Raw genomic sequence first — 25,552 nt, 5'->3', positions numbered from 1 at the left:
GCGAGGGCGCGGCGGGGCGGAGCCGGGTCCGCGGACTCCGGCCATCAGGCCGGGAGCGCCGAGAGCCGGGACGCTTCCGCGCCCCCGGAGGAGCCGACCTTTCTCTCCGCTTCAGCTTTCTTGGCTGCTGCCGCACCTCGGCCCCCGCGCGCAGGTAACTTCCCTTCCAAGGTCATTCTTCGGGCGTGGCGGCGCTCGCGTCTCGCCCACGTCCTTACGATTGGCGGGGGCGGGAGAGGGGCGCCCTCTGCGTGGCTGGAGAAGCGGAGCTGGACGGCGACTCCGAGCGCTGCTCCGGCCCCGCGGGCCTCTCCGGATCTGGGGCTCCGGCCCCTGCCGGCGGGAGCGTGCGGCGGCCACAGCGGAAACCTGGCGCCTCTCTGTCCGCAGCCCCGAGGGTGACTTACTGCTCGCGCCCAGGTGCGGGTGGGGACCACTCGGCCCTTCCTACCCCGCACCTGCAGGTGCGCGTAGCCACCCGCGTCCCGGCAGTCCCCGGCGGCGTGGTTGGCTGTCGCTATGGTAACGGCTGGTGCCCAGACGGAGCTTGTCCTGGTTGGGAAGGGGTGGTGAAAGCGACTTTGAAACCCCTAGAGCTCCATGTCAGGCCGTGCCGAGCCAGAAAAGCCTGATGGAAATTGCGCCCCCCACAACCCTCTCCTCATTTTTAATTTTTCAGGCGTTGGCAGTTAATCAGAGAGAGGCGTGGATGTGTTTACAAGATGTGAGTTGTGTTCTTTCCACCGTTACCCTCCGAGGGCTTCTTACACCTCATGGTGACAGGTGTGAATCATGACACAGAAGGGCAGAATGAAGCCAGTGAAGAAAAGCAAAGCAGAAGAACCGGAATTGGAGCCCCTGTGCTGCTGCGAGTACATTGATCGAAATGGGGAAAAAAACCACGTGGCTGCTTGTTTGTGTGATTGCCAAGATCTGGATGAAGGGTGTGACAGGTAAGAGCAGGGTATTTCTTGATGCTGACCCTCCTGGCACTTTTGAGAACTACCATGTATACATACGTTCAGCTTAGCTGTCCAGAACACTGAGATTTGCTCTTGATTCTATTTCCAAGGCTCTAAAATTGAGAATTGTCTTCTGTGTCAAGGGTGAGGATTTTATAAAGATGAGTTACTCAGTCGTGCACAGCTGTTAAGCCTGGTTTACTAGGACATTATTTTTCATCGAAAGGGAGAAGGTGATGGAGAAGAACAGGCAAATAAAGGGATAATAGGCAAGTTAAATGTATAATAAAATAAAATGCATGTCAGCAGAATCTGTAAGCTTAAAAGGAACGTATTAGTTTCAGAAAGTTCTCACATTCTCAGTGGTCTCAGTATTTAGAGACTGCTTGGGACTGGACTGCACCTGGCCACAAATGGACCTTGATAGTTAAAAAAATTTTTTTTTCTGTTGTTTCTGGGGAAGAAATTCAGCCAGAAAGCACATCTCTACCCTTCACTAGTTGTTTTCAACAAGAGCAGTAACACTGTCTTGTTCAGTGCTATTGTATTTGGTTTTTATTTTCACTATTATCCCAAGTGATGGAAATTACTATCTAAAAAGAAAACTTTAAATATCACTGAAAAATTTTGTATTGAACAGTAATAACCTGGTTTTTATCCATTTTTTAAGTAATTATATGTTTAAAAATTATTGCCATATGGAAAGCATAATATAGGAAGAATAAGGATGTTGGAAACTTGCTTTTTCCTCTAACAATTACTTTTGCTTTAAAAAAGTCATTGCTATGGCAAATTGCTGACTTAGAGCTTGGTGTGTTAATCTAGCCATGAAAAGCATTCTTGGGGACCACCGTGATCTAGTACCAACCTTGACACCTGAATACCCTATAACTTCTTTGTAATTATTTCTTGACAGTGTCTATGGTCTTTTTGACAGGTGTCTCCAAATATAGGTTCTTTAGACTTAGTCTAAAATCCATACTGAGAAAATGGAGCACTTTGTGCTAATGAGTGGAGAAATAATGCTGCTTCCATAATCTCCTTCACTCAAGACCGCAGCTCTTCCATTAACCTCCTAACTCTCCTTCCCCCGCCAGCCCTTGAGACCTGAGCTATGTGTGAGTTCTCTCCTCTGCCGTCTTCATACCCTCCTCTGGAGATGGGCTCCCAGCACGTCTACTCTCACTGCTCTGTATGACTCTCATCTAGTAATCTCCCACTTTCAAGTTCCAGCCCTACTTTTTTTAATTGTCTAAAATCAGTGTTATCCTTCCTTAAACTATTCTTTTCCATAGCCTAAGTGCACAAAAAATGTCAAGAATACCATGTGTCCACCAAACTTAGTCATTTGAGTCATACTGGTTTGCTTTCCATTCTTCCCTATGCAGATCCCTACCCCTACTGAACGGGCTTACTCCCTGGGCCCAGTACAAATTTTGTGCCATACACATGTCTGTCCACTGGAATGCCTCCCTCCCTTCCTCTCCACCTGAACAAGTGCACAAATGCAAGCAAGCTGTCAAGGTCGAGCACAGATCCCACCTTTCAACAGAGACCCCTCTGATGACTCCACCTGGAACTGTGCACTTTCCTCTCAGCACTCCTTGTGATGTCTGACCACAGTAGTTCATCGAGTGATTTTGCTGCTTTGTCACATCTGATATTTCAAAGTTTCCATGTCATCTTGTCTTTATAACTAGATGTTGAATTTTTTTGAGACTTTTATGTCTGTACACCCACCAAGTCTAAACAGTACTTGTATGGAATAAGTACTAAAAGCTCCTGTTTAGTAGTCGGGAAGTAGAATACTTGGCCTTTGGTCGCTTTTATCATTTAGCCTGCTGTCTGGTGTACAGTGTTCAGTGGTTTCTAATTCAGCAAACCCATATGAAGCGTCTTCTCTTTGTGCTCTTTCTGAATAGGTGGATTACGTGTAAATCCGTGCAGCCGGAGACTTGTGAAAGAATCATGGATACAATCTCTGATCGCCTCCGAATTCCTTGGCTTAGAGGAGCCAAGAAAGTTAACATTAGCATCGTTCCCCCTCTCATCCTCCTGCCCGTCTTCCTCCGCGTGGCTTCCTGGCATTTCCTCCTGGGGGTGGTGGTTTTGACTTCCCTTCCTGTGCTGGCTCTGTGGTACTACTACCTCACTCACAGAAGGAAAGAGCAGACTCTGTTCTTCCTGAGCCTCGGGCTGTTCTCTCTGGGCTACATGTACTATGTGTTCCTGCAGGAAGTGGTTCCCAAAGGGCATGTGGGGCCCACTCAGCTGGCCCTTCTTACCTGCGGGTTATTTCTGATCCTCTTAGCCTTGTACAGAGCCAAGAAGAATCCAGGCTACCTCAGAAATCCAGCAAGCAATGACAAATCTCTAGGCAGCAGCCAAATTGAGTGCCTGAACAGCAAAGGGCAGGAGAAGTCCAAAGGGTTCCTCGGCGCAGATACGTCGGGCAGCCTCAACAACCGCACGCTGAAGGATGATCTGAAGGGCTCTTCCAGGGTGTCGGCTGGAAGCCCCACCAAGGTGAAGGAGGACTGGTGTGCCAAGTGCCAGCTGGTACGACCAGCCCGGGCATGGCATTGCCGGATATGTGGCATCTGTGTGAGGAGAATGGATCATCATTGTGTCTGGTATGTGGGAAGAATTTGGCTTGCAAAGTGTAAATTCACGTGAGACTCTAGCCGTGTTTGAGCTTCCTTTGTATCATAAAATTTCTCTCCTTCTCAGCCTTGTACCTTGTAGATATTTGTGGGCTGTTAGGATGTTCCCACTTAGTCATCAGTTTGTTGAGTTTCACAAATTTAGTTCTTTCACAGTCATTTCCTGAAGGTGTTGTTTTTTTTGGTGGTTGTTTTTTTGTGTGTGTGTGTGTGTGTGTGTGTTTGCTATTCCCTATTGAGCTGCCCTTCATTTGTCTTTTCTAAAAGGGAAGCATTTACAGTTGAATGATTTTTTTAAAAAAGGAATTCGTCAGATTCAGTATAGGTCTGTTTTCTTGTGCTGTTCCTTTTGAACAGACTTCAAGAAAATGTTTCCGCATTTTTAAGTAATTCTGTCCTTTCACCATACAAACTTAATCATTTCGATAACTACCGATGATTTCTAATTTGTATTGGTAAGGCCTTACCAGATAACTTCCTGTTAGTTACTGGCAGAGAGATGTGCTTTTTTGGCACCAATATGCTGACCAGTGACAAATGAGGACACGTAAGGCCCATGAGATATAAAGTGCAAATGTTAAAGATAACATTGCAGCTTTACTGAGTAAATCTTAAACTAAAGGGGGTGTAATTAATTCAAGATGTGACTGCTGTAAGTAGCATGTTTGCAGCTTTTTGCCTTAAGGCAGTCATGGTCAATTAATTATGCTTTTTATGGCTAGGATTCTGGTTATTTAGCATACATCCCCCTTGGAAGGGGATGTTGGAGAGGGTGGGACACAGAAACGCCAGGAGGACATCGGGGTGAATCTCAAGTGCGGGGCTCATGTACAGGGACAGCTCTTTTCTGGGGCTTTGTCTTTGGGAGTAAACAGTGATTTTCATTTTTAGATATTCCACTTCTGTGTTTCTGTCACTAATTTGTGTGTGTGTGTGGCCCATTTACAAGTGCTGGTTTGCAGAAGGTCTGACAGCCTCACCCAAAAGATCTCTGCCCAGTGGGGCATCCCCGTGGCCCTGTACATCCTGCCCTACAAATGGCTGTGACACAGACTCTTTATATCTGACGTGTAGTTTGCATATCATCGAAGTGTTCTCCATGTTTCTAACCTTTCGGGATGCTTTTTATTAATATAAATTTAACATTTTCCCATACTGTGTAATACTTCTGATTTAGCACTTTAAGTTTTCATAACTCTGATATCACCCTTTCCTTATCGTGGTGATTACAATATTAACTCTTTTTACAGTTGAGGAATAGACTTATTAACATTTAGATTTATCAGCTCAGTTCTGCTTTTTACTTAGTTTTGTCCTTAAACTAATGATATGATTTGACTTTGCAAAGAGCAGAAAATATAAGACTACATCTCTCAGTGGACAAGTTTTTAATTCCCTAAAACTGAAAAATAAAGAGAACATACTTTTTAATAACTGAAATTCACACGATTCCTGTTTCAAAAGCTTTATTATGTGAGTTATATAGAGAACTTCTTTTAAAACATGTTTGCTTTTTTCCTCCCTATGCTGTTTTGAGGATAAATAGCTGTGTCGGAGAATCAAATCATCAAGCATTTATACTTGCGCTTTCGATCTTCTTGCTCACCTCGGTGTACGGCATCACGCTGACCTTGGACACCATTTGTAGAGATAGAAGTGTCTTCACAGCTCTCTTCTATTGTCCTGGAGTTTATGCAAATTACAGGTGAGATGTGGATACCACAGCACAGAGGCCCATGGAGGAGGGAAGGGATGTAGCCATTAATGATAGGGGCTGTGATTCGCTGCTGGGTTAGGAGTTCTCAGCCAAAACAGGACAGCCTATGGGGCTGCTGGGTATCTCTGAAATTGCCAACAAAATTGTGCAGTGGATAGGTGCATTTTTCTAGGGTGATGTCCAAAGGATCACTGACCCTTAAAAGTGGGGAACTAGTACTGTAAAGTAGGGCCAGGCTTAATCAGAGACTTCCACGATCAGATGACCACTCAGATGCCCAAGCAAGTGACATTGAAACGAAACCAAATAAACTAGCAGTCCCAGGGTATGTATGTGGTCCATTTTTGTCATAAATAGGGAACTCCTTACTTTATTGCTGCTTTCAGGAGCTTTTTAGCCCAATCTTATTTTACTGCTTCTGACCCTTTTGTGAAGTGCTTACAGTCTCTACAACCTTTCTTTTTCTGTTTAATTTCTATTGATTTTTTCTGTTCTACTTTTTTTTTTTTTTTAAGAAAAATCACCACTCATGATTACTGTGGTATCTAGGTCAAATTTCCTTTGGCTTTGTTAGTGCGCGCACGTTTCTATATTATGAAGATCTCCATACCTTGGCAGAAGCTGGGATTTTTCAGTTTTGGCCCGAGCAGCCGCCTCCCCTGAAAGCCACAGGCTCCCCGTGTTCTTTGTTCCCTCCCCTCCACCCTTTCTTCTGACGTGGGTGCTCTGTGCTGTCTGAGGTCCTGTCTTAGCTGGGACAGCTCTGCTTCCATGGTCCTATTCTTTCTTGTTTTCAGAACAATGTCTGCTTTATCTATATAGTGCCACTGTGCAGGTGTTTGTTTGTATTATTAGTCTGTGGATAGATCTCCCCATTGCCATTGTAGACGCAGACGTTTCTGGGTATTCTTGCAATAGACTGGTTCTACTCCTTAGGCTAAGTTCCTTTTTTCTCTCTTTTGAAAGTCTTAGTAGGTTATGAAATTCTTCAGTAACACTGAAATTCTTCAGTAATTACTATTCTTGGTAGGTTGTAAATGTCCGAAAGCAGGGCATATTACAAAGCATGAGTTTTGTAGACTGCATGTGGGTCACTTAAATGAAATGAGGAACATAGTCCTGCCATTGGTTCTTACTGCTCTGTACAGGTGATTCATGCCTCCTAGCCAGACCTCGGCTTTCCTCATGTTTGTGATTTAATCATCTTTGAGGTCCCTTTTGGCTTAGGAAATGAAGATTCTGAATAAATTTATTTCCATCTAACTCACTGCAAATCTCTGAATGAAAAGTAATCATTAATTGGTAGCCTCTCCTCACAATCTTATTAACAAGCTGAAAGCTTTCTTGTCCTGTGTGATTCTGTTTAGCTTTAAGAAGTTGAATATGAAATGTAATGGTGCTTCTACACATCTTACAAGTAAAGGGCTTCTAGTTTGGGGAGTTGTCTCTTTATCTGTGCTCATCACAGGACTGAAAAAGAATGGAAATTAAGAATTTTAGCACTGTTCCCGGGTTCCCACCCACAGCTTCCTTGAGATGTCTGTAGCAGCCTTGTGGTGCCTTTGTTTTCACCTGGGTTAGGAAGAAGTTAGGAATTATTCATTCATTTAACAAACAGATTTTGAATGCTATTGTCAGGCAATGTGTTGGTTGTATGGGGAATACAAAAATGCAAAAACATAGTCCTTGCTATACTAGGAAAACATACTAGAAAAAGAGGCACCAATAATTATGAAATAAAACATGTCAATTAATAGCCATAAGTTGTGTTTTGAGGATAGAAAAAGTATCTTCCAGTGGAATAATTGGGGAAGGTGCCAAAGTACTACATGTGTAAAAATGTCACAACAGTGACAGCTTTCTGAATGTGGAAAAATCGGCAGCCCTGACCAGTCCATTCTTCCCTCCCAGCTCGGCTCTGTGCTTCACCTGTGTGTGGTACTCTGTGATCATCACAGCAGGCATGGCCTACATCTTCCTGATCCAGCTGATAAACATCAGTTACAATGTGACTGAGAGGGAAGTCCAGCAGGCACTTAGACAGAAGACGGGGCGCCGGCTCCTCTGTGGGCTCATCGTGGACACAGGCCAGTACAATAGGGGCTTCCTGCGGAACTGGCACCAGTTCTCCACCCTGGGCACTCACCCATTCCACCACCCTGCTGAGGACATTGTCTGAAGTGCCTTCTGTACGGTGTGAGGGATGGCTCCTCCCTCTGCTCCCTTCCATTGTACACTTCAGTGTCCATGCAGGATGTTTGTTTTTATCCCTGGTTTCTTAAAGGCGCCACAGGGCCATGCTCAGGTTTAGAGACTGGACTGAGAAGAAATTAATTTTTCTGACTTCACAACTTAAGAGCTGTTTATACTGAAGCAGCAAAAGTAGAGCCATTCCTTTCCAGTCACCTTGTTAAAACTAAATCGCCAGACGCTGAAAATGATGTGGATTGCTAATGCACAAATTAATAGAAGCAATTCCATCCATTAGTATGGGAGAAAGAGTTTTGGATTAGAATAGGTTCTAGTCCCTCTTTTAATTCCTAATAGCCATGTGACCCTTAGTTGAGTCACTTTCCCAAGTCTCAGGTTCCTCTGTAAAGTGGGGTACTGATGCCTATCCTGGCTACCTCACAATGCTGTTATGAGGGTCACATGACAGAGGAGGTATGTGAAAAGCACTGAAAGACACTTAAAGCACCAGAGATGTATGAAGTATTATTAGGAAAATCCCAAGACTGAGAAAAATGTTGGTAGGTCAGAATATTGAAGCCCATGTTATTAATCTGTTTTCAACATTTCAGAGTGAAAAAAAGATCCCCAAATACCATGTTGTACAGTTGCAGGAATTTCTCTTATTAACTACTCAAACAGGGTAGAAGATGACCAGATGGATGGATTTGCATTTTCATTGGATCTTGAAAGGACAGTTGATACCGATTATAATGGTCTCTGGTATAATGTACCAGTGGTCACGGGTATAGGCGATGAGTTCTTATATTTATCTTATTTCTTAGGAATTTATTGTTTGTATTTACTCTAAATAACTCCAGTAGGCATTAATGTTTTTTCCTCTTTCCATGTCTCACCTGGTAAGGTGCTAGCCACACTGTGACGATGGCTGGAAGAGGAGGACAGACATTCCTACAGGGAACACTTTATTCTCGTTCCTGAGTATGGTGGCTGGTTAATATCAAGGGCTTGATTTTTTTGTTCATGTAATTGAAATGCTGTCAGTTACAGCACTAAGTTGTAATAATCCATTTTCTGGCATTCACGTTATTCTGGCATGGACTCTTTGAGGAGTTGATTTACATCTTCCCACTTAACTTGTATATTACTTCTCATTCACCTTTCACTAGATAAAAGTATCTCACTGGGAGAGAAAAAACAGGGTATATGTGGTTTTCACTAATTAATGAATTACTGTTCTTCCTTAGCTTTTCCAAAAATATCAAGTTGTTTCTTCAATCATATCTCAAAACTGAAAATGTATAAAGGATTAAATATTTATATAGAATGGGTCTATGCTGCTATGGGTTTAAGATGAGGCAATTTTGGATGGGGTAAACACTCGCTTGAAATATTTGGTTTTGTACTTGTATGTCCCAACAATAATTCACGAGTCCTTAAATTTGCCTTGGCTTGTAGTTTAATATAGGGAAAATATTGCCAGGCTTTTCAGTCTTTCTCTGCATGCTGCTGTAACGAGATTTGTAAATGTTGAGAGGACATAGTGCTACTTCCTGCAGCTCTGCCCTCCGCAGCTAGCACCATCCTTAGTCCTTCCATTAATTGAGGCTGTCCTTAAGACAGCTTCTCGTTGCTTTCCTCAGAGATGGTTTGTTTAACAAGTGATAGGCTCCGTATTCCCTTGTGATGAGCCAAAGAGCAAGTCTGGGGGTGTTAGCAGAGGCTGTGGTTTCTACAGTGATGCACTCTCCCTGGCCCAGAGTCAAGCATTCATTTGGAATTAACATTAGATCTGATATAACTAATTCCTTTCTGTATAGGTTTGAGATAAGAGAGACAGTAATAATGTCAAGGACAGCACATGTGGCCAGAAATCTCTGGTGGTTGTTTCTTGAATGCCACCTCTGTATAGCCAACTCTGATTGTCTAGCAATTGATAATATTCACAGAAATGTTAAAATAGTCAGTAATTTTAGCCTCTTGCCAAATCTTTAAAAACAGTCAAACCATAATGTAATGAAGATGAGTCGTGCCTGAAAGACCAGAGTCATTTGAGAGAATTAGGAATGATCACCATCTTTATAACCACCCACGCCTAATAGTGTTACCTGGATGGGGCAACTCAGTCCCTCACTTTGATAAGGTCTTCTTGTATATTATTTTGGATTATTGGAATTAAGATTCTTGTTTTAAGTTCCTTGAGAACTTCACGATCAGCATGTTACAGAAGAAAGCTCAAACCTTTGACAAGCTCAATGGTTTTGTCGGAGAGTAAAAGCCTACGGAAGTACTTGCACCAAAAGGAGAGAAAACAAAGGTCTCTCCGTGAGTGCTCTTTAGGCTCCGGAACAGCCTTGGCCTAGACTCCTAGACTTTTAAGCTCTTTGTGATGGGGAACTACTGGGAGGATTTTGTCATTTTAAAGGAAAAAGCTTCTGTGAGAAGGTGAGGCCCAGAGAAACGTGCTGGTGGTAGCCACAGGGCACTGATCTGCATAGCTGTCAGCCAGCCTCTTCCCCGCAACATAATTTCAGGCAAGTGGGTCTCCTTCTCTCCCTCCACAGACTCAGCCTCTGTTAATAAACATACTGGCTGTGGAGCTTAGTAAATGATCTACTGTATTCTAATTAGCATTACTGTCATGCTCCTGTGTACTATACCTGGGGAGAAGAAATCGGTCCATTTGAAAGATTAAAAGGAGAAAGGTTAAGGATCAGGACTGCACGAAAGGAGAAAATCCTTCAGTGTTTAAATATTTCTTACGATTTCCAAAGAGTACCTTGTGGTTATGGAAGGGCCCACCTGAAATGAAATGACTGTCAACAATGCCTCTTTGGTAGGTTTTTCTGATGCTGCTGAAACTGAGCCTTAAGTGTGTTTTAGGGACACTCTGCTTCTTGTCTCACCTTAGCCACCTCTGTGTCTGTGTGTAGGATACTGTAGATCTTTGCTGTCCAAGTAGTGTTTTCCTTTGGTGAATGAAGTAATCGTTGTCTTCCATTGTACCATCTGCCCAGCACAGAGACTGCTACAGACTTTCTCTTATGCAATAGTCCTTGGTACTTCAAATATTTTTTGCAAGAGAAAATTTTCTAAACTAGGATCTTCCACTGCCAGAAAACACAGTGCCAGTAAGGTTCTCTGTAATACTGACCATCTACTTAATAGATATATTTCCACTGGGTAGGACATTAGATTTTTATTATGAAACTCAACTAATATAAGCAAAAATATGATATCTAGAAGCACAATTTTAACGAGGATGTTTAAAAATTAATAGTTTGTCAAGTTTAAGAGTCTCTTTAAACTAGGTAAGTAGTTTTATATGACTTAACTTAATGTTAGCCATATTGTGGTACCCTGCATTTTAAGGAGAATTTCTTACTGTTAAAGGGTACAGCTGAAACTTATTGGATTTCATTAACCAATGTCACTATAAAAAATTAATTAAAAGAAAAAAAAGAATTCCCTCAAATAAGCAATCGATGGAGACTTTTGCTTGAGGCACCTGCTTAGAATCTGGTTTTCTTAGCAGCAGCTTGACAACAGCATTTTATATTAAACATTGCAAAGGTGATGCAAGAGGAGAATGAAAGCTGTGCTTAATTTAATGCTGAATAAAATTCGGTATGTTCTTGTCGCTGTTTGCTGTGATTAGTATAAACTTTTGTAAAATCAGCTAAATTTAATTCTGTTGCTAATGGACAATTATCCTTACTTCAGTTGGTACCAAGTGTTTCGCTGTAGTATCAGCAGCAGGCCAAAGAGACTGAGTGGTTAATGAAGACAAATTTCTAGAGGTTGCAGCTATTTCTGCTTTGGGCTTGTAACTTATTACTACTCTAGCCTTCCAGATGGCACATTTCACTTCTAGAAAATTCATACTTTAAAGGCAAAGCTTTAAAACTAGGTCTAGTCTGTTCGTTCTCGTTATTGATGAAACTAAAATCCTGTATTTCTTCAGATGGTGTCACTGAAAATATCCCATGTTATAGAACTTGCCAGCTCAACTAGTTGAGACCCTATGGTCTGGGTGATTTGATGGTTTGAATTGTTGGGGCTTTTAAGCCTTTTCGTTTGATTATGTTTCTGGGTCAGATGTTGGACTAAAAGAACCCAGGAATATTTATTTAATATTAAACTTAATATTTAATGTAACTAGCCCAGCAACATTAAAAGGGATTTCTGAAGCCAGCTCTGGAAGCTGCGGGCTAAACATTTTGCACTGTTTTTTACTTGTATTCATATTTTCTTATCACCTCAGACTCCGACACAAGGCCTTTTAAATGGTGATTTAAAAAATTACTGCCATTTATGTAAAATAATGTACTGTGACCAAGTCATTTAAATGGAAAATAAAGTGCTTTCTTTACAGAAATTACTGGTGTTTCTTAGTGTGTCTCCTGAACTCTTGTTTGAAGAAAAGTCTGCATTATAGCTAGGCTGTCTTTCTGGCTACCTAGATGTCCCCAGCCTGTGGACCTAAAACTATCTTTAGCCCTCTCATTTTCCTCATGGTTTCTTTTCCAGTTTTGTAAGGCAGGGATACAGCTCATTGGGCATTTTGTTAGCAGTAACATTTCAAATCATATCTTTAAGACGGCCCAGCGAGAAACATAGGTCATTTACTGTTATTTTCCTACGTCTCTTTAAGAAGGTTCAATAGGTGGGTGAAAAGTTCTTGCTGGACTAATTATAATATGGCCTGCTAAAGATTCAATTTCTAAATGATGCTTGAGGCAAAATAAAAATAAAGCTCAAAAGAGAAAACAAGCTTTATGGGTTTATTTAGGACTCTGGCATGCTTACTTAAGGGATTTACCCTATCTACAGGCTTGGTATTAAAGTAAAATTAGTATTTGATTTCTGGGTGCTAATATCAGCGAATATTCTATAAATGTACTATAGTTAAGTATAAACAGACAGTGATGTAGATGAAAAGATTAAATATGAGTTACTTTTAGTCCCATTTTCTTGAGTGGCCGTAAGTCCTAAGAGTTTTTAGATGATAACTGTATAATCACGTTAAAATAAAAGGTGTAGGGACAGGGATATTGTTGAAAAATAAAGTTCAATTTAGGGTGTTGTGTCATTTCTGAGTATATTATCACATATCCTCTACAGGAAAAGGACAGAAGTCATTTTGCAGGTGGTGTAGCTGGACACCCCTTCTAGGAAGTAAGAGATGGTAACAATTCATTGAACAAAGAATTTTACTTTGCCAACTCAGATTTTTAACTTACCAAGTAAAAGTGGTTACCTCAGGGCTGCAAGGGACTTACTCATTTTACTCTGTGCATTTATCTACTACTTGAATTTGTTGTAATAAGCATATGTTTTATAATGAAAAAAATTTTTCTAGCAGGTAATTCAGTTCACAGAAGGGAGTATTTTGTCTTTATAGTCTTTAGCACCTTAAAGATTAAAACATTCTTTGAATTCAAGATAAATATCTTGATAGATATAAATCAATCTGAGCTGAGGACTGGAAGCCAGATCAAGCATCATTTAGAAGTTGCAGCTGGGAGCATAAATACACATTTTAACAAATTGCTGGACTGCCTTTGATAGAATCATTAGCTTTTGGAATTCCTGCTTATCACGGTGCACTGAAGAGAAGTATCTTTGGTGCCCCAATTTCTGTGAAATTGGGCTACACCATTGCCCTTTGCAGCTATTGCATTTTGACAGGTGATTTTTCAATGGAGTGGGCAAAAAAGGACAGTGTGGCAGGATGCTTGTTGCTAATGCTAAGGTACTAGATGACATAACTCCTTTTCTGAGTACTCACTACTTTTAATTTCTATTTAATTAAAGTTACTTTTGTCAACAACTCATGTTAAGCTATAAGGACACATTTTCTTCCACAAGCTCAGGCAAGCAAACACTTGTCCTTTTTAAAGTTTATAGATGCTAAAAATATATAGGATATATTTGAACAATGGGGCTCCAAACTTCCTTTGGATGATCATGCTGTGATAAATGCTTTAGTGCACTGATGAGCAGTTCAAGAGAAATAAAACAAGTACAAATTTACAAAATAATTCCTTGATCCAAGAACTATGTGACAACATTAAGTCAGGCATATGCAGATACATACATGCGAGTGGGTGGCAGTAACATATAGATATTGTGGACTGATGGACATTCCCATCCTAAGCACTGCACTGGCTTGTGTCCACTGCACACCGAGGACTCCTCTTACACAAGGACCAAATATCTGACTGCTGGTACAGCTAAGTCATGGTGGTGCCAGCACCTGGAAGTCTGGAAGAATTTCAGCTACCTTCTTACGGAGTTGCTCTCGCCTTTCTTCTCTTACTCTTTCCTCTTTCATAAATTTTACAAACTTCTTCCATGTCTGAAAGGTGATCCAGAGAATCCTCCTTTAAGAATAAAAAGGAAAAATGTGAAATACTGAGGAAAAGTTGGCTTTCCATCTGAAGGACATTAAAAACTATAAGTAAGAATCATCCTTATGTGCATAAAACATTATATAAAAGGTACGGAAATCACAATTAGAATTCAGACCAATAACTGAGGTAAAGAAAATAAAGCAACAAAAGTGGATAAGAGGGATTGATAGGTTTTTATTTTTCCATTCGGTAGTTAAGGAAATTGTCAGAAGGTGACACGACTTCTATACCTATATAACAATCTTCACACCGGAATGTGGAGACATCTATTCATAACATTATGCTCATAAGGAATGACAGATACCCAGTCACCGAAAAGGACAGTTCATTTGTTTACTTTCAGAAGTGCATAATGAAATTTAGAACATTTCTATCCGAAATGCTTAAGATTACAAAACAAAGGAAAACTTACTGATATGGAATAACTTATTCCCCAAGGAGACTAGCTTGAATAAGATGACTGTATCATAAATATTAACATGGCATACAGTATTATGATTCTACTTACATAAAGTTCCAAACCAGGCAAAACTAAACTATAGCCTTGAAAGCTGTATACTTAGAAGGTAAAAGCTAAAAAAAGGGGCGAACAAGGAAATGTTCATCATAAAAATCAGGAAGAGGAGAGTAGTTTATTTTTAGGAGAGAAGGGTCAGGCTTGTGATTGGGAAAAAGCCAATAGAGACTTCTGGGGGCCTACTTCTGGACCTCAGTGGTGGAGACATGGGTGTCCAATTGATAGTAATTCATTAAGCTGAATTTGAGTGATTTAAGCACTTTGCTATATTTGTGTTATATTTTACAATAATGCTAAAAACGTTGAACTCAAACCTGTGTGACTAACAAAGAATATATACCTTCTGGGATTCCCACCCCTGCCCGGTATCTCCATGTGCCCAGCTCTCCTAGCCTCCACTTCATCTTTTCAGACGTATTCAAGGCATAGAACATACTGCAGGGCAATTGTGAAGTCAGGGAGTGAATTTCCTCGGAGAACAAAACCTCACCTGTCATTATGCTCTACCGCAACCTTCTGCTTGCTCTGAAAATCGATCTTGGCCTCCCTGACCATGTTAAACCAGGCCCTGAAAATCTTTTTCTGAAGAAAATGTACACACAGTTTTCGTACTTCTTCCTCTAGATCAGTCAGGTACTGGGGATGAAGAAAAGAACAGAAGTGAGACAAGTTATGTTACAAAGAATAAGAACAAATAGTACAAAAGAGAGAATCAAAAACACAAAACAAAGAAACAAAGGACGCTGGAGGGATAAGGAGAAAAAGATAACACGGCAGACAAGATAACATCCTTTGTAATGTATTAAAAAAAATAACGGAACCAGAGTTGTAAAAACATTTGTAAGATGGAGGGGATAGGTTTCTAGCAAAATCACTTGAGCAAAAGATGATATGATACATTACAGTTTATCAAGATGAACACTGTGTGAAAAGAAACATGATTAAGATTTTATACTAACAAAAAAATTTATCTGACACTTTTTCTTTCAGAGCAATGAATTAGATGGATTATTTTATATTCTTGAAAAAACAATGACTATGGATATTCTGCATTGCATTTAATTTTCTTACACAGGATTGAGCTGAGACATGTATTTAAAGCTCTCTTCCCTGTGGCCTTACCTGTAGCCAGCTCTGGATGACTCTCCTAAGCAATGTTTGGGAATAAAACTGATCAGCCTGAGCCGTCTTCCTAATCAGGCTTTCCTGACTCCACTGGAACCAGGTTAGCAGGCATTTCCTCTGTAAGGCCAAAGAGTGATGTTCTTCAGCCACCTGGACAATTTTTTAAATAAGAAAAAGGAAATTATTTCTTATATCTTAAATCATTTAAAGAAACACACATTCCCCTGGCAAAAAATGCTACAAACCCCATGTAGGCAGTTACTAGAGAGAATAATCTTAAGGACACATAACCTATGTTCCAAAAGCTTTGACTGTTGATCCTATTTTAGATTTCTATCATGCTTAGCCTTTCAATGCTGACTCCATGAAGACTACAGTAACTGGCTGGTTATTAGGGAAGTGGAATAAACAACCTCCAGAGCCATTATTTCACTTGCACCGAGTTTTGAAGTGGGTGGCTGGCAAATTTCTCAGTTTGTTCTCCTGGAGCTCAGACAGCAACTCTATAACAAACCTTTCTTTTTTATGGACTTAACCACAGTCTAATTGAGGGATGCCAATACTTTCAATTAGTTTTGTAGAATGAGCTGTCACCAGCACTGAAATTTAGACATTGTCAATAAACCTCAAAAGCATGATAGAAAAATAACGTGATGAATAATTCAATGTCTTACCAACTTAAAAGGCTAAGAGCATCATTCTTTCAAAATAAACATATAACTCAGAGTTTATAGATTTTAAAAAGTAACTGTTATAGTCTTTCAAGAGATAGGAGAAAAATCCTTCCCTTTTAGTCCTCTCTAGACAATTACACATTTTTCTAAGCTTTGTCTAGCTACCCAGCACTGTGAATGTTATTGATCCTAGTGAGTCTTTTGGCAGTCATACTTCTTGGCCAAAATGATCATCACAGGAGGTCTCTGTGGCACCTGAGACAGCTGCCTGTCTTGACTTCTTCCTCCCAGTCTAGAAGCCAAAAGGCAAGGGAAGCCAGAAACACACAGCCTCTTCCCCTCCCTTCTCTTCATCCTCTGGGAAAACAGAACCAGGAAGAAAAAGATTCTCAGAAGATTCCTTAGAAATTCTGAAAATGGTTGTTGGAATAAATGGAATACAGCATGATGAGAAAATTCTGAGATGTTCTAAATTAAATTACAGAGGACAAAGTGAGAGAAAGAGACAGAACTGTTAGTCTGTTAATGGCTGCTGGCCAGCTAACAAAAAACTGCTCACATTCCTTCTACTGCCTGTTGGAACTTTGGATTAATTTCCGGGTGGCTATTTAGGCAGATTATTTCAGCCAGGCACCGTCTAACTCCAGGAGCCTCATTGTTTTCACGTGTGTTTTCTGGACTGCTCCCCACAGCCAATTGAATTCGGACCCTGTCCCTATCCCAGAGCTGGCCCCACTTCACTTCCCACCCCTCTGCCTATAAAGCTAATGAACATTCTCTTTCAGACTGTCTCATTCTTCCCCTTTACCTGTACTTGATGTATATAAATGCTTGCAAAACTCTGGGATGATGGACATGTTGTCTTTTCTACCTAATCATATTGCTGGTTGTTTAGACTCCAAGCCCCAAGACAGGTCTTCTTTTGGCTAGCATTTTGGTTCAGTAAAGCTTTACTTAAAAAAATAAAGTTGTGGAAGTTATTTTTTGTTGTTGCTTGTTTGACGAGCACATTTGAGTTTAAGGGAAAATGCTAAATAACCCTTCTGAAAAAAGTATAATAAACAAGCCAAGAACTGTTTAATGGGACCCTTCTTCTTAATTTTTTTCTACCCCTTCCTGGAAGCCAGCTCTGATGGACATAGCTATCCATTTCTCTTAGTGTCCTCCAAAGCTTTTTAAATTTTTTTTACTTCCAACTGGTGGTTGACACCGACATACACCTCTGATTCCTACACAGCACAAAGGCGTGCCAGAACTGGGCAGGATTCTTGGAGGAAGATGGTACTGAGCTCCACTGTAGCTTTGTAACCAATGTGTTGTGTAACTTAAGGCAAGTAGTTTCTCCAGGGCTCAGTTCCCTCAGCCACAAATTGAAAGAGATGAAGAGGACTGTTATCTTGTGGTGATAGGCTGAATAAGTGGCCCGTCAGGAATGGCCTGGTCCTGATCCCTGGAACCTATAAATATGTGACCTTTCGTGATGACTGAGATTTTGCAGATGTGATTAAGTGAAGGACCTCAAAATGAGGAGATTATCCTGGATTATATGAGAGCCCTAAATGTAATTACAAGGGTCCTTATAAGAGGGAAGTGGAAAGATCAGGAAGAGATTAGAGTGAACTGAGGAGGCTCTGAGCAATGGAAGGCAGGTGACCGCTAGCTAAAAAAGGCAAGAAACAGGTTCTCCCCTTGGAACCTCCAGAAAGAACTTGCCCTGCTCAAAGTTTTGAAGAAGGGCCCAGTTGGGACCCCCATAGTAGAAGCCTCACAGTGGCCCTGGTCTCACTTTTCCTTGCCCTGTAGCTTAACAATAGATTGTCCCCTGCGGCTTGACCCAGAGCTTGGAATGTTCCCTGCCATAGAGAGTTGCCCTGAAAGATGATTAAATGCTCTTATGCTTACTGATCACAATCTTTATGGTCTAGCATTCTTTCCAGACGACTCCCATCTTTGTTCCTGGGTGCTCACTCCGCTGGAGCATGTTGCCAGAGGGGAAGGTGCCGTGAAGCACAGCAGACTCCCCGAACCACCACGTAGCCCCGCAATAATACCCAGATTTTCCCTTAAATACCTCAAGCTGCGCTGAGAAAGGAAGGCAGTTTTTGAAGGTGTTAACCTGCTGCCTTCTCAGATCACTGGGGCTCTGACGATAAACACTTTGCTGAGCAGCTCAGGCAGCACAAAGCCCGGACTTGGTTGCCCTCTGGTTTCACTTTGACCTTAGTAAGTCTGATTTTGGACTTCTGACCTCCAGAATTTGAAGATAATAAATTTTCATTGTTTTAAACCACTAAGGTTTGTTGTAATTTGTTACAACAGCAAGAGGAAACAAATACACTGATGAACTAGGGAGGTGATTTTCAAAATACGGTGCTCAGACCACTTGTATCTGAATCCCTTAGGCTACTTTTTAAAAATACAGATTCTCTGACACTCCCACCCCCTGGCCAACAGCTCAGAACTACTGAAAATATTTGGATGTGGTACCAGGAATATGCATTTCTATAAGTTCTCCAGGTGGTTTTATGAACATGAAATTTTGGATTTTTTTTTGATCACGGTTTCAGATTTGTGATTTCTGTTTTTATTTTAATTTGGCTTTTCTATATTTAAAGCCTATAACTTATTTTGAGCTCAAACTTTGTTCCTATTTTTACATTCTTATGATTAAATTTCTAAAAATTTGATTTGGTTATTCACTCATAGATTTAATTTTGTTTCTAAATTTCATATCTTTCTTGATTTTACTCAATCAAAAACAAGGACCAAAAAAGAAGAGCTAATAAGAATTTAAGAGCCTTTCCATTCCCTGTCCGCCTTTCCTTTCTTTGTATATTAATAATTAACAATAAAGAAATTGATAGGAGTGGCTCCATAGTGTAGTGGTTAGCACGTCTGCTTTACATGCAGAAGGTCCTGGGTTCGTGCCCCAGGTAGAGCAACGGGCCAGGCCCCAGGTGCGCACCAAGAGCGCGTGGGAGGAGATGCCCTGCCTTCAGAGATCTAGTTCTTAAGGGGAGATGGCAACATCTGTAGGTCAGGGGTGGAAGTGGGAGGTGGAGGGAGATGAAAAAGAGGGGGGAAAAAAAAAGAATTTGATAAAAGCCAGATAAAACTAGGAGTGCTCAACTGGAGAGCAAACTATCTGATAAGACCAATCTTTGTGGTAGTATATAAGAAGCAAATTTCAATTCAAATTTCATATTTCATTTCCAGGTTAATTCACATAGAAGACTGAGGAGTCAGCCCTCCCCATCTCATTACTAGGAAAAACCCAAGCAAAGCAGCAACGGCTTGGGGAATGGATGGATCCAGGCTTCCAAACAGGATGATCCTCTTGCCCTTAGGCCCAACCATTACAGATTGGCCCCCTCAGCTGATTTGGAATACTCAATAGTGCCAGAACCACTGGTAAAAAGGCTGAGGACAAAAAAATTAGGGACAGAGGAAAAATAGTGCGGAGGGCATTTAGGGAAGATGAAAAGAAGGTATGAAAATAGAAGAGAACAAAGAGAGTGAAGGGTGAATAGGTTAGCTAGGGAGGAAAAAAAGCAGCCTTAGTCATATTCACAGAGGTAAAACTTGCAGCATTACTTGATTTAGTGGGATTCTTATGATATGAAGCATTATTGTTCATTTTTAAACCTGGTTTTTGCAACCAAAGATACTAGTCTTACTTTTCAGTATTAACCTGGTGAAACATGTAAATAAGAGTGGTCATAACTGGTACACATTACTGAGCTTATTATTAACTAGAATTCGAATGATAATACTTTATGTATTTTGAGCTTCATGATCATTTATTTGAATGCCCTGTTCTACACACTGGATAAATCTGAGTTTCAATGGTATTTGATTTCATATATCTTTGTGTGGCAGAGTGGATTACTGTTCCCTATAACAGATTACACACCCATATGCTTTGTGTGTAATTTCACAGTGCCTCCCAATGGAGAAGATGAGCCTCTTTAACCCCTCAATGACCTTCAGTTCGGCCTTATGACTTGCTTTGGCCAAGAGAATGTTAGTAAACATGATACAAGTAGAGGTTTCATATAGGTTTATATGACAAGGTTGGGCCTTTGTACCTCAGACATTTGCCAAGTGAAGAGCATGCACTGAATAACTGCTGGAGCCAAAAATTGAGCCTGTAGAGAGACTTGAACCCAATCCACAACTGGTCTAGACATGTGAGTGAGAAATAAATGCTTGAGTTATATGCCACTGATATTTGGGGGCTGTTTGCTATGTAGCTTTACGGTAGCAGAAACCTGACTAACAGATCTTACGGTAATTATTTTTCTCTTTATTAAACCCTGCTAAAAGTGAGAGAGGCCTCTCTTGTCTTACTTTGGAGGTCTCTAAGCAAAAATTTACTCTAGCTTTTCCAACCTATTCAATTACAGAAGTCTTTTCTCACCTTGGAAGACCAAATATAAACTCTTATCTAACACAAATAAATATAAACTCTCAATTCATTTCTCTTTTTGGCTTTTAAATCACCAAACAACACCCAAAGTCTAACTGGGTATTAATCCTATTTCAAAAGTTCATTTTCTAATTTTGGAGAGTAAGAGTGTGACATTGTACCTGGACATTTTGCTTGCTTTGCATTCTCAATCTCTTCCAGGGCTCCAGACCTTTTTTTCTTAGTAATACCCTTTCATAATGGTCTTTGGCTATTGCTTCCAGATGCTGGTTCCTCTTAATTCTCTTCTGTTTCTCTAGTTCTTTCTGGAAAAAAAATGAAATAAAAATGCTGAGGAGGGACCAAGATAGCCAAATAGGAGGGTCCTCAATTTTCCTCCTCTTTCAGATGCACTGAATGTACAGCTGTACACAGAGCCATTCCCTCTGAAAGAAATCCAGAAACTAGCTGAGTGACTCTTCCATATTGGGCGAATGAGAAAATACCCACATTGCAATAGGTAGAAAAGGTTGAGACCTACTTTTACGATAAACTCATCCCTGGCACAACACCATAATGTAGGAGGGAACTCCCAACTCCCAGCTTCGACCTAAGGACGAAGAGTTTGAACTGCATATCTAGAACCCTAGCTTTTAAGAGGAACACCCAAAGGAGGGGCCCCTAAAACACCTACTCTGAAAGCCAATGGGGCTTGTGTCCATGAGACACACAAAACTATAGCAAACAAAGAAACAGTTGTTAATGGACGTGTGAAATCTGCTGTGGCTATCCCTCTGAGGCTCAGCCCTGAGGGAACAGGCAAAAAACACTCATTCCCTAGTCTTTCCCTGAAAGGGGTTTGATTGCATGCTTTATAAGCTGCTTTCTGAGGTTCTGGCTTCTAATTTAGCATGCATCTAGGGGCTGGCTATGATCCTCCCCAGAGCCTGGGGTAGCTGGTGGGCAATTACTCCACCTTCTTCCTCTGATGAGCTTCAACAATGAAACCAAATTGCCAGCATCTCTAGAAGGAGCTTGTATACACATCTGGCAGCCCAATTTTTGTCACTGCCATGTGAGGGACGGGACCCTGGATCACCTGGCTCAGATAGCCAATGGAACTTACATTCACAGTCCCACAAGACCATAGCAAACAAAGAAACAGTTTTAAATGGGTACAGGAACATCACTTCCCCGTTCTGTCCCCCCCATCTAACCCCCAGTGGCTAACCACCTGGGCTCAGTGCAGAGGGAGCAGGCAAAATGCATCTCCTGATTTCTTCTTGGAAGGGGCTTAACTACAAACATTCCTAGCTGTTGCCTGAGGGTACAGCTTCAAATCAGCTTGCATACAGGTGCTGACTGAGATCCTCCTCTCTGGGACACTGACAGGTCTTGGTACATGTTCAGCTACTGTGAGCAACTAAGAACCAAGACAGCAGCTTGGATGTTCACAAAGGTCTGAGACAACCAGGAGCCTGGGCCAAGTTAACTGATCTCCTACACAAGACAAATCTGTCAAGATTAGGAGATGTGCCTGTTTTAGTTAATGCACAGAAACCTACACAAAGAGTTAAGAAAAAAACAAATAAATGAGGAAGATGTTCCAAACAAAAGCACAAGATAAATCTCTAGAAAACAATCTTAATGGAATGGAGATAAGATATCTACCCAATAAAGAGCTCAAAATAATAGCCATAAAGATGCTCGCTGAGGACAGGAGAGCAAAGCATGAACAGAGAGAATTTCAACAAAAGATAGAAAATATTTAAAAATTACCAAACATAAGTTATTCAGCTGAAGAATATAATAACTGAACCAAAAAATTCAATAGAGTGGTTCAATAGCAGTTTAGATAAAGCAGAAGAAAGGATCAGCTAACATTAGACAGAGCAGTAAATTTTACCCAATCAGGAGAATAAAATGAAAAAAGAATGCAAAAGAGTGAACAAAGCTTAAGGATCTTATGGAATACCATCAAGGGGGCAAATATATTCATCATAGGGGTTCCAGACGGATAAGAGAGAAAGGGGCTGAAAGCTTATTCAAAGAAATACTAGCTGAAAACTTCCCTAACCTGGGGAAAGAAATATATTCATATCCAGGAAGCCCAAAGAAAACCAAATAGATGAATCTAAAAAGACGTACACCAAGAGACATTATAATTGAATTGTCAAAAGTTAAGCATAAGGAGAGTATCTTAAAAGCGGCAAGAGAAAAGCAATTTGTTACATATAAGGACACTCCCATGTCACTACAAGCAGATTTTTCAGCAGAAAGCTTACAGGCCAGAGGGAGTGGAATGATATATTCCAAGTGCTGGGAAAAAAAAAAAAAAACAATTGCCAAACAGGAATGCACCGCCAAGTAAAGGTGTCCTTCAGAATTGAAGGATAGGTAGTTTCCCAGATAAACAAAAGCTGAAAGAGTTCATCACCATAAGAACAGCCTTACAAGAAAAGTTAAAGGGAATTCTTCAAGTTGAAACAAAAGGATACTAATTAGTAACCTGAAAACATATGAAAGTATAAAACTCACTGGTAATGGCAAATATATAGTTAAATTCAAAACACTAATATTATAATAGTGGTGGGTGAATCAGTTATAACTCCAGATAAAGGTTAAAAGACAAAAGTATTAAAAATAACTATAATTATAATAATGATAATCAATATAAAAAGATGTAAATTATAACACAAACACATAAATGGGGGAGCAGGAGTGTCAAAATAGAATGTATGCATTTGAAGTTATCATCTTAAAATACTGTTAGAGCTACAAGATATTAATGTAAGCCTCATGGTAATCACAAAATATAAACCTATAGTAGATATACAAAAGAGAGAGAGAAAAGAATTTAAGCATACACTACAAAGAATCATTAAATTAAAGGAAGAAAGAAAGAGAGGAATGGAGGAACTACAAAATATCCAGAAAGAAGTTAACAAAATGGCAAAAGTAAATCCACGCCTATTTATAATTGCTTTAAATGTACATAGACTAAATTCACCAATCAAAAAACATGGAGTGGCTGAATGGATATAAAAACAAGACTCCACTATATCCTGGCTCATTCCAGCTTTAAAGACACACACAGACTAAAAGGGATAGAAAAAGACTAAAAGGGATGGAAACCAAAAAAGAGTGCAGTAACTATACCTCTATCAGACAAAATAGACATTAGGCCAAAAACTATAACAAAAGACAAAGGTCATTATATCATGCTAAAGGAGACAACTCATTAAGAGAATATAACAATTATAAATATGTACTCCAAACTGGAATACCTATCTATAAAAAGCAAATATTAACATTTTGAAAGGAGAAATAGCAGTACAATAATAGTAGGGGACTGCAATAACACACTTTAAACAATGGATAGATCATCCAGACAGAAAATCGATAAGGAAACATTGGACTTAAACTAATGTTAAACCAGATGAACCTAACAAACATATACAACAGGGGGTCCATGGCATGTTAGAAACCAGACTGCATAGCAAGAGGTAAGAGGCAGGTGAGTGAGTGAAGCTTCATCTGTATTTGAAGACCATTCCCAGCGCTAGCATCACCGCCTCAGTTCCACCTCAGATCATCAGGCATTAGATTCCTATAGGTGCACTGGTCCCTGGTGCCAAAAAGGTTAGGGACTGCTGATGCAATACATTGCATCTAACTGCTGCAGAATACACATTTTCTTAAGTGCATATGGAACATTCTCCAGGATAAACCATATGTTAGGCCACAAAATAAGTCTTAATAAATTTAAAAAGACTGAAATCATATCAAGCACCTTTTCTAACCATAATGTTATGAAATTAGAAACCAACCACAAGATAAAAACTGAAAAATTCACAAATAGTGGAGATTAAACAACATGCTTCTGAACAACCAATGGGTCAAAGAAGAAATCAAAAAGGAAATAAAAAAATATCTTGAGACAAATGAAAATGTAAACACACTTACCAAAACTTATAGGATGCAGCAAAAGCAGTTTTAAGAGGGAAGTTTACTGAGATAAACACTTACATTAAGAAAAAAGACAGATATCAAATAAACAACCTCACTATAAACCTCAAGGAACTAGAAGAACAAAAATATAAGCCCATAGTTGGTTAAAGGAAGGAAATAAATATCACAGAAAAAAATAAATGAAATAGAGACTGGAAAGACAATAGAAAAAGATTAAAGAAACTAAGAACTGGTTTTTTGAAAAGATAACAAAAGAGACAAACCTTTAACTGGACTGAAAAAAAAAAAAGACAAATAAAATCATTAATAAAAGAGGAGACATTATAATAAATAACACAAAAACACTAAAGATCCTAAGAAACTACTATGAACGATTATATAACAATAAATTAGATAAATTTCTAGAAACCTAGAAACATACAACCTACCAAGACAGAATCATGAAAAATTAGAAAATCTGAACAGACCAATTATTAGTAAGGAGACTGAATTAGAAATCAAAATCCTTCTAACAAAGAAAAGTCCAAGACCAGATGGCTTCACTGGTGACTTCTACTAAACATTTAAAGAATTAATAGCAAGTCGTCTCAAACTCTTTTATTTATTTTATTACTAACTCATTTTACATGGCCAGTATTAACGTAACACCAAAGCCAGATAAGGACACAATAAGAAAATTACAGGCTATTATCCCTGATGAACATAGATGCAAAAATTCTCCACAAAATATTAGCAAACCAAATTTGACAATACATTAAAAGGATCATACACCATGATCCAGTGGGATTTATTCCTGGGATGCATAGATAGTGCACAAATCAATGTGATATACAACATTAACAAAATGAAGGCTAAAAATTATATGATCATCTCAAAAGATGCAGAAAAACCATTTGACAGATTTCAAC

The 25,552-nt window shown here is 39.9% G+C and overlaps 2 protein-coding genes across 5 annotated transcripts in view; one reads left to right on the top strand and one right to left on the bottom strand.

Moving 5' to 3' along the window:
• The first annotated feature begins 6 nt into the window (after positions 1–6).
• ZDHHC23 (zinc finger DHHC-type containing 23) lies at positions 7–11,171 on the top strand. Of its 4 annotated transcripts, none has more exons than XM_023524175.1 (6): positions 7–154; positions 680–724; positions 802–953; positions 2,885–3,595; positions 5,172–5,330; positions 7,254–11,171. In XM_023524175.1, exons 2-6 carry the CDS (start codon positions 710–712, stop codon positions 7,519–7,521), a joined length of 1,305 nt encoding a protein of 434 aa, XP_023379943.1. In that variant the 5' UTR covers positions 7–154; positions 680–709; the 3' UTR covers positions 7,522–11,171. The 4 variants fall into 4 exon arrangements, with proteins under 4 accessions (XP_023379943.1, XP_023379877.1, XP_011375882.1 ...); XM_023524109.1 differs by having other exon boundaries at positions 5,163–5,330; XM_011377580.2 differs by having other exon boundaries at positions 680–953.
• A 1,556-nt stretch (positions 11,172–12,727) lies between these two features.
• The window catches only part of CCDC191 (coiled-coil domain containing 191), an 84,869-nt gene continuing 72,044 nt past the window's right edge, over positions 12,728–25,552 (bottom strand). Inside the window, exons 14-17 of the mRNA XM_011377199.2 lie at positions 20,855–20,998; positions 15,588–15,740; positions 14,956–15,101; positions 12,728–13,918 (exon numbers count right to left, since the gene is read on the bottom strand). Of these exons, the coding sequence (XP_011375501.2) occupies positions 13,774–13,918; positions 14,956–15,101; positions 15,588–15,740; positions 20,855–20,998 (588 nt within the window). The 3' untranslated portion in view covers positions 12,728–13,773. The remainder of the gene's footprint in view (positions 13,919–14,955; positions 15,102–15,587; positions 15,741–20,854; positions 20,999–25,552) is intronic.

This window comes from Pteropus vampyrus, unplaced genomic scaffold (assembly GCF_000151845.1).
Source record: "Pteropus vampyrus isolate Shadow unplaced genomic scaffold, Pvam_2.0 Scaffold1, whole genome shotgun sequence".
Taxonomy (NCBI): Eukaryota; Metazoa; Chordata; class Mammalia; order Chiroptera; family Pteropodidae; genus Pteropus; species Pteropus vampyrus.
Note: the sequence above shows the minus strand (reverse complement) of the source record. Positions and strands in the feature narration are given on the sequence as shown.

Excerpts from the sequence above, each read along its gene's own strand:
- ZDHHC23 (XM_023524109.1), top strand. Across the intron at positions 954-2,884 it reads CTGGATGAAGGGTGTGACAG|GTGGATTACGTGTAAATCCG; the intron begins GTAAGAGCAGGG and ends CTTTCTGAATAG. Across the intron at positions 5,331-7,253 it reads GGAGTTTATGCAAATTACAG|CTCGGCTCTGTGCTTCACCT; the intron begins GTGAGATGTGGA and ends CTTCCCTCCCAG.